The sequence below is a fragment of the Papilio machaon genome, chromosome 25 (genome assembly GCF_912999745.1).
Source record: "Papilio machaon chromosome 25, ilPapMach1.1, whole genome shotgun sequence".
NCBI lineage: Eukaryota > Metazoa > Arthropoda > Insecta > Lepidoptera > Papilionidae > Papilio > Papilio machaon.
In genome coordinates this window covers 2,250,040-2,259,491 of record NC_060010.1, presented here as the reverse complement: position 1 = coordinate 2,259,491, position 9,452 = coordinate 2,250,040, and the positions used below count along the sequence as shown (strand labels likewise).

Here is a 9,452-nt window from a genome sequence, read left to right as displayed (position 1 = left end):
GGGACAGTCGCGCAAAAGACAAACACAACATAGTAAAAAGCTGACCACAAAGAACGTTTTTTTTTTCAAAATCAAAACCTCTCTGAGTTTGTCTCCTGTATCTAAAAATGTAAAGGAATATCCTTTCATTCCTAGTGAAAAAAAAAAAAAAATTCCACCACTTCATATAAAGCTGGGTCTTATGAAGAACTTTGTGAAAGCCCAGTACTTTCAGTACTAGAAAACAAAGTTTCCCCGGATCAGGCGAAATTAGAAGAAGGAATTTTTGTAGGTCCTCAAATACTCGAGCTTATGAAGGACTCAAGTTTTAAAATAAAATTAAATCAATTCGAAAAAAGGGCGCAGACTGCTTTTGTAGAAAATTTGTGCCAAAATTTTCTTGGAAAAAAATCAGAACTATCAGGAAATCAAATAAGAACTTCTCATTTCCTACAAGGCTCAAAAAAGTAACATGTTTCTTAAAATTCATTTTTTGCACTCTCACTTAAAATTTTTCGCACCAAATCTCAGAACAGTATCAGATGAAGACTGTGAGAGGTTTCATCACGATATTGTGCACATAGAGAGGACACAACGGGAATTGGTCCGAAGCAATACTTGCAGATTTTTGTTGGTCGATTTATCAGGAAACTCCATTATAAAATATGAAAAATAAAAAAAACGACTAAGTAAAATGGGATTGACAACTAGTAATGATATTGTCATATGCGTTTTAAAGGTTGTGTAATAGTTTACATCCAACATTATTTAAGTAATTAAACGAATGATAAAAATTTCATATTAAAAAATTGTTTTTCTTAAAAATTCCATCCCAAAGAATATAGACGTGCTAGAAAACTTTGGATGATATATTTATGTTCAGTATTGTTGTATTAGACAAGATAACTGCATAATGTTTGAAGGAGAGAAAAAAAATTTTTTTTTGCAGACCAGTGTTATCTATCTTAACTAAAATAACAGAAATTAAGAATATAATAAAAAGAGATGAAATGATTTGGCCTCTGGCACATCAAGTAGGACATCAATGGCGACTCTGGAACAGTCTTGGACTACACTTTCGTTATTACTTGGTATTATTATTAAATCCAATAACAATTCGTATGCATTAGCTCCATATATTATTAGTAAACAGAGAGATTACGGTATGAGGTTAATAATTCCGCGTCCCGGACATCAAACAGCCGTTATTATTAGAGCTAATGCTTGCACTGTGTCCACACTGCCCGGGAATTTGCATGCAGTCATGATTATGGTACTTTGTGTAACATTGTATGTACGCCATTAGATTCGTACGTGAAATGGGAAAATGCAATATCGTTGTAGGAATTTAATGTTCCATAAAATTCTGTTTTAATGTCATAAGCACGTACATTAAAGGCATGATATGGACTGAACTTCTAAAATATCTATCCAAAATTAAGAAACACCTTAAGCCGTTTATATTAAATCGGCCATGTCGAATTTATACTGACCGGATTAGGGAAATCCTCAAGAATAGCGGTATTAATAGTAGACGAAATTGACTAGCATGTACGCGTAGATGTATGTATATGGAAGAGGCGAGAGAGATTGTGTCCGAGCCACGCGAAATGGAAGTTCTTAATTTCTGCATACCTCTATAAATTACGGCCGTGAATTTCTTGTTGAATTATATTGTATTTGATTTTTGTTTACTACTAGCTGTCTGCGACTCCGTCCGCGCGCAGTTAAAAAAAACTAAATGGGGGGGGTTATGAAAAATAGATGTTGGCGGATTCTCAGATCTACTGAATATGCTCACAAAATTTCATGAGAATCGGTCAAGCCGTTTCGGAGGAGTTCAAGTTCGAACCCCGAGACACGAGAATTTTATATATAAGACTATAAAACATACTCTATGAATTCATTACTTCGTTGTATGCTGTTTGTACTATGATTTTTCTTAGACATTGACAAAAAGAATTGTCTTTTTTGAAAATGTCATCGCTACTTTAGAAATAGGTGGATGGCAATTCAATTCGAAATTTTCGGTGCAAAAGTGTTAAATATATAGTTGAGTTCGTTGAACTGTATCAACAAATGCCGGATTTAGATCCTTTCGATATAATACATCCAGATTGTGTGACATGTTGTGATAATATTGAGAAATCTAAACGTATACAATATGCAAACGAAGCTCGTGACTATATGAACGCATGTGTTACTAAAAATAAAACATTACCATCACATATCGTCAATTTAGTTGATAAAGATGTGGAGACGTGTCGTAAAAAGCAAAGTTCAGATGATAATGAAGAACTACGACGAAGAGCGTTCGCGTTATACAAAAACTATGTAGAAGGAAGAAAAGAAGGCGGAAAATGTCCAACGTGTGTTTATGTAGGACCGCGTGGCGAAAAAGTTTTATTCAAAGGTCACTTTTTAGCTTATTAGAAGAATGACCTTTCCTATGGTTTTGTAATATTTAGAGCTTCTGTCCTGATACTATTCTAAAAAAGTTAATACTGCTGAGTTGTTAAGCACCGAACCTTTAATTAAAATGTTATTCACATCTTACTAAAATAAGTAGACGAATTATTTAGTAGAAATCTGTCTAATGGTTTTACTGATTACAGGCACTTTTAAGACTTTAATTTCCATTATAGTGACTGTTTATTTTAGGTGACGCTCTAAAAAATGAAGATGTTTATTGCGACTATGATCCGTCGTTCAATCACTTTCTCTCAGTTGCTTTTATGATACTATTTGTTATGCTTTTGTTTACGTCAGGGTTTATATATGTTGTTGCAAATACGTAAGTATTTTTTAATTTATTACCAAACTCATCATTTCATTATTTCTGTTTAATGCAATCATCATCCTTCCCGCATCCGATATCCTTTTCCTTTTTGCTTTTCTAAATTCTCGTTTATCATTTGTTTTTATTTCCAGGAGATCTTTGAAACAGTTTTTTCGTGATTTTTTATTATTTATTGCTATTCCTGGTTTGTAAGTATCGAATGTTATTTCAATTGAAGAAAGAACCAAATTATTATATTTATCTGCTATAGCAACTCATTTAAATTGTTTCTAGGATCGTAATCATAGTGTTGAATTTTTCATTGTGCTACTTTAAATGTTCAAGACTGGTACCGTGCAATTTTATATACATTCTAGTAGCGGTACGTATTCAGCATGTCGTAGTATTATTTTGGAAATGGCCACTAATTTAGCTTTGCAGAGCATCAGTAAACAGAATTAGGATAGACAGGAGTAGTTTTAAATAAAAAGCTTAGCTCTTGAGTACTAAATAGTATTTCGGAAATTCTGGTTAGCTTTCTTGAAAAATGGCGATGGAAGCCAACAGAAAATAATTTGATACGACATAATGGTATATTTTATTCGACTTCAAGCGTTGATCTACGGTTCCAGAGCACAATTCAATTGACTATGAAATTACGTAAAAATACATTAAGATTATATTATGAATATTAAAAATTCTAAGCAAACTAAAGACCACTAAGTTTCAGGTGTTCACGTATAGTGTCTTGGCAGGCGTGTTAACTGCAATACTCGAAACAACTATAATATTTTTCGTGTTTGCCGCTACTACCGTTGTTGTTTTATTTTGGATACTATTAGGATTAACACGAGTGAGTACATTTATTTCTTTACGTTGAGCTGTAGATACACTGGTACTTTCAACACTAAAACATATTACATAATAATTAGTCAATAAGACTAAAAGTCACGGTTTATAGTCTGATGTGTATATTGGAGACCATAGACGACTTAATATTATATCTTTTGTTTCAGTATAACTTCAAGGAATGGTCACTATATTTGTACACGATATTCCTTGAGATCGCTGCTGTTATAGCCTTGGTCTTTGTGTTCAGAACATTTACTAAATTACGATATGGTTTAGTACAATTTTTTATTGCTCTTTGCTGTACAATGCTATATGATGTGGTAAGTTAGAAATATACTCACATTTTTAGTACAGAACTAAAATAATAACACGGACAAAGCAAATTACTTCTTCTTCTTGCTGTCTTGTGAGGTAGTAGTATTTCAACTCTCTAGTCAGCCTATTTGAAAACTTTTGTTATAAAGGGCTTTGGCACCTTAAATTTATAATGCCAAAATATCTGAACTAAAATTATATGTTTTTCAATGACATGAAAGGAATAAGTAATTGTTCAGCAGATACGACGGCACCTAAAAGTCCCGGTCACCGTCTAAATCTCCCTGTCCTTATACCTCTCGATGTAGGGTCGACGGACCCAGTTTTGATCCTCAATACGTCATATTAGTCTAATCTCTAGTACTGCAACTTTTACTGTTACTACTAGCTCTATTATTGAATTTTTCTATTTGCATTACGTTTTTTCAGATAATGGTGATGAATCTACAGATGATATTATCTGGTAGAATAATGGAACTTGATGAAACTGATTTCGCGATAGCTGGAATCCTTTTGTACACTTCACTAGTGGAATTTTTTTGGTCTTTGATTCAAGTAACAGGACTTTACGACAAATGTTCATAAATGTTTAACCATGTTATTTATACATGTTGTTTATTATTGTGTTATTTATACATTTGTTTATACATGTTATAAGCGTTTTTAATATTTTAATTTTACCCATCCAATTTCTGGTGTAAGTAGTGACAATGAAAAATATCAATAAATTTATATTCTTTGGAATCAGAAGGAATTAACTCCTAGTAGGAACAAAAGATTAGAAAATAATTCGACATCTGATCTGCTGATCTTTTATTCATGTTAGGATTCTGCACATACAAGTCTAATTTATCACTAACGACTTTACTCATTAGGATAATGAATGCTTTCGTTTCCGCAAAATTATTTGCAAAGCTTGGAAAATTGGCTAGCTATTAATTCATTATGATTTTCACTTTCATTTCATTTATTTAAAACTACATTATTAACTTTATCAGTTTATAATCTTGTCTTCAGGTTTATTAAGATAACGCAATTCGTAAATTTTATCACAAACAATTTAGTACATTTTTCGAAATCATATTCAGATCTTTTCATTGTTGTTTTTAAATAGAATAAAAAACAGGATTTTATATGATAAATATATATTTATGTTAAAAATTTTAAAATAATACACAGTAAACATTTCCAAATATATAACATATCGTAGTATATAATCATATACCAATTGATATTTTCACATTGTAAATTTATCCGTCATCCAAAATACCTAGAATTTGAACTATTTTAAGAAAGATACTGATAATAGATGTATAAATCATGAAGGCGCCGAGGGCATAATCATTTTCAGAAAGCTCCACAGATCGTCCACCTAATACACTCTGAAGTTCTATCGTTAACATCTGGAAATTAAAAAAATTATGAATATAAATTACGACTGTTGGTCAATTTTTTTAAAAAGATTCAGTCAATTATTTTTAAGGCTATGGAACATAATATAAAATCATTTGCAAGTTACTTACAACACATTGTACTAATGTAGCAAGAATCAAAAGAACCAGTACGACAGGTTTCATAGTCTGACCTGTGATGAGCATCATTAGAACTACAATCATAGTTATCACTGACAACGCGACAGATATCACAATCACGTACAATATCCACGCAGTGAAGTCAAACTGAAATATAATTAACATTTGAATACCAAAAAATATTTATTCAGCTTGTAAGGAGAATGCTGTGCATGCGAACTTAATTATGATATGAACGTGGTGTGAATTTGGCGTATTCCAATGAACCATTACAAAACTAAGCTTCAGCATAAAACTGAATCTAACGTGAAGCAAACTTTGCATTACACACTACATTTACTGGCGTAATTTCAATATAAGGAAAATTCAAATAACGGAAAAAAGAAAGATTTTACTGATTTAAAACCTATTTCATTAAATAATTAGTTACTTACTCATGATGAAAACTACATTAAACTTATGTGTTGAAATTTATAAAAATATTGTATTTTACCGAAGTGAATGCCAAAATAACACAGACGAATACAACCGCCGCAGTCGCTATGGTAGCGTATAGAACAATTTCCGTTCGATAATGCGACGTGATGAAAGAGGCGAGGATAGTCATTGCAACCACCTGTCAAATCAAAGAAAAATGCAATAACTGGATAGACAATAGATAAAAAGTTTTCCTATTTGTCCCTTAAAATATTTACTAGTGATACAATAATGTCTGCATAAATCAAAGCGAAAGAAAACGAAAAATCTTGTACTGCGGAAGGCGTTGACGATGATGTATGTAAAGAATCTGTTGATTGATGATCATCATCAGCTCACTATACTTCCCCACCGAGGGTCTCGAGGCCTACCCCAAGTTAGGGGTGACTAGGCCATAGTTAACCACGCTGGTTAAGTGTGGTTGGTTGCATCTCGATATTTGTCTTCACCGTAAGAACGTCGGATAAATGTACATATGTAAATCGAAAATCGAAAAACACATTGGTACGTGGTGGGATTCGAACCCAGGACCTGCAGATTGCAAGTCAAGTTCTTAACCCCTGAGCCACCGACGTTCTATTGATTGATGATGATGAAAAAAAAAATATTAGTTAACATTACCGCAAGGAACAAGCACACAAAATTGCAAGGAGGGTATCGTGCGCAGGCGCTACATATAAATGCATAGTTAACGCCCATCAGAAGTAACCTGAAAATTTGATATAAAATATTCAAAACAACATGAGATTCAATTTGAAATAAGTGCTCACAGAATTTTTACAGATAAGTATTTTACAAAAACCCAGTAATATAAATATGTACAATTAGAATAAATGGATTTAAGGAATCTTAAATCAGAGATTAAAATTTCATTGTGTAAAGAGAAACTCCAAGGGTACATGGTTAATATTTTATTTGTTAGAAGTACAGTATACAAAGAAAAGAAGTATAAATAAAATTATAAATACTTACAGTGCAAACATTGGTAACATCATACCACTTGAAACAAAGATATCACGCCACTCGTCTCTGAAATAATATAATTTATAAAAATGTAATAAACGTTCACCTATTTTAATGTTACAGTGAACTGCAGTTTCTTTTGTTCTTCTCCTTCTATACTCTTTTCCTAATCTGATTAACCATAAATGGTAACTTAATATCAAGATTAATTGTGTAATTTTATGTTAGTATAAGATTTAAAAAACAACCCTTTGTCGTAGATCTTCGTTTTGAGGGCACTCCCCTGGTTGCCTCAGCCAATATCGGTATTCTCAGCGTTGACATATCGTGTGACGTTCAGTTTCGCGGTCATTTGGAAGACAAGGCCAAGCTGGCCTCCAAAAAGCTGGGTGTGCTCAGTAGAGCGAAGCAGTATTTCCAGCCGGGCCACCGCCTACAACTGTACATGGCGCAAGTTCGGCCCCACATGGAATACTGCTCGCACCTCTGGGCGGGAGCACCCCAATACCAGCTTCTTCCATTTGACCGCATACAACGGAGAGCGACTCGAATCGTCAACGACCGAGCTCTTACCGATCGGCTTGATGCTCTGGCCTTGCGGAGGGACGTCAGTTCCCTCTGCATCTTTTATCGTTTGTACCACGGGGAGTGTTCCGAAGAACTGTTTGGAACGATTCCTGCCGCCGAGTTTCGTCATCGGACGACCCGACAGACCGCCAGGTACCATCCATACCATCTGGATGGCTGGCATTCCAAAACAGTGCGGTTCTCGCGAAATTTCTTGCCGCGCACGGCCGTGTTGTGGAATGGTCTGTCCTCGGCGGTATTTCCAAACCACTACGACTTAGGGTCCTTCAAGAAGCGAGCATATATCTTTCTTAAAGGCCGGCAACGCATCTGCAATTCTCCCAGTGTTGCGGATGTCCATGGGCGTAGATGATCACTTCGGTGTTCGCGCCGCTCGTTTGACCCCTTCTCATTTAAAAAAAAAAAAATTGTTTTTTGGTTTAATCTTTTTTTGTATTTATAAAAAAAACTTTCTTTCTTTCTTTCTCCTTTCTTCTGACTCACTTCCTCAACAGTCATACTATTTTCCATAGGAAATGTACGTCACTTTCATTGTTTTAGATTATTTTAATAATATTTATTATTTCAATTTTTAACTTTATCTTTTCTCACAATAAACCTAATTAAACGAAACCTAAAACGAAATTTATTTTATTCTACATTGATTTTGGTAAGTTAAATATTAATACTCACGAAGAGTTAACCATTGCTAAAACGGCCGCTGTTATTAGTAACATCACCAAGACAAGAATTAGTACCAACTTCACAAAATCATTGCGTGCAGGATCGTAATACAATGATGGACCGATACCTCCAGCACCTGCATTAAATTGAAACATTATGAAAATATAATTAAAAATTTATGTACAGTAGCTTAGCAACGGAACAGGATTATTTTTGAACATTACTGATGATTTTGTTCTTAAAACGTTGCCTTATTTTAGTTGTGGTGCTTCTATAATCTGATATCATTTTAAATGCATATAACTCAAATTCATCATCAGCCAATTAATTCTAAGATGAAAATTTAAGCCAGTAAAAAGGATTATCACCATTACTTATGACCTAAATTCAGAAGATAATTGTTAAATAGTCTATCATAGTTTTTTTATTTGCACTTATCTACTTCCACAATTCACTCAAATATTTTCAAAATTTTACTAATACTTTTTTTTATATTGAAAAAGCTAGACGCTTGATCACGATTCCACCCGATGAAATGATGATGAGGTCTAAAGATGGTATGGTACTTAGTAAAACCAACAATGTACTTACGTTGCATTCCCTGTGGTTGTACCGAATTATATGCTACAACATAAACTTTGTCATCAAACGCCTTCGATTTCTCACTTTTCTCTTTGGGTATCTCATATAGGGGTATATCGGTTTTTTCAACATCTTTTTCGGGAGTATTTTCAGTACAACCATTGAATACTTTGTATTTGTCATCGTCTTTATTTCCATCACTTCCTGCTTTATTCGAAGTGTCATCTTCTATTATAGTTACTACAGTTTCTTCTGCGCTCATTTATTCGATTCAAACAATAATTTAGATTGGTATTACTAAATTATTGTAAAAAACATTATTTTAACGACATGTAAATTATAGAAAACCGTAAATATGTGACATGTCAGATTATTACTAAAGAGGTTGTCTATACCAATAATCATATTTTTAATTATAATCAAATACCTGAATCGGTGAGACAGGCGCTGTTATCGCGTTTGGTTCTGTCAGAATATATATAAAACATACTAAGACATAGGAAACGAAAAAAAAGAAAAAAATAACATGTCAACGACAGTACAATGAGTATCTTGTGACATTTTTTGATATTGACAGTGTGTCTTATGTCCACAGGTTCAGATAGCCTTTTTGGTCTATAATATTGTCCTGTAACATAAATAGAAAAAAAAAATTAAACTAGATTTAGGCCACAAGATAAGCCGCGTTTCCCCTTTTCGAGCACATAACATCTGAAGAATAT

The 9,452-nt window shown here is 33.4% G+C and overlaps 1 protein-coding gene across 1 annotated transcript; it reads right to left on the bottom strand.

The window, feature by feature from the left end:
- Nucleotides 1-5,175: 5,175 nt before the first annotated feature.
- On the bottom strand, nt 5,176-9,119 carry LOC106711243 (protein lifeguard 3). The gene is made up of 7 exons (XM_045684116.1): nt 8,740-9,119; nt 8,158-8,284; nt 6,907-6,963; nt 6,556-6,643; nt 5,951-6,073; nt 5,449-5,604; nt 5,176-5,328 (listed from the first exon to the last, which is right to left on the bottom strand). The coding sequence occupies exons 1-7, from the start codon at nt 8,990-8,992 to the stop codon at nt 5,176-5,178; spliced, it is 957 nt and encodes a 318-aa protein (XP_045540072.1). The 5' UTR covers nt 8,993-9,119.
- Nucleotides 9,120-9,452: the final 333 nt, after the last annotated feature.

Coding starts and splice junctions, on each gene's coding strand:
- LOC106711243 (XM_045684116.1), bottom strand. CDS start 8,992: ATGAGCGCAGAAGAAACTGTAGTAACTATAATAGAAGATGACACTTCG. Junction 8,285..8,739: donor ACAACCACAGGGAATGCAAC/GTAAGTACATTG, acceptor AATTTAATGCAG/GTGCTGGAGGTATCGGTCCA. Junction 5,605..5,950: donor TTATTTTGGCATTCACTTCG/GTAAAATACAAT, acceptor ATTATATTTCAG/TTTGACTTCACTGCGTGGAT.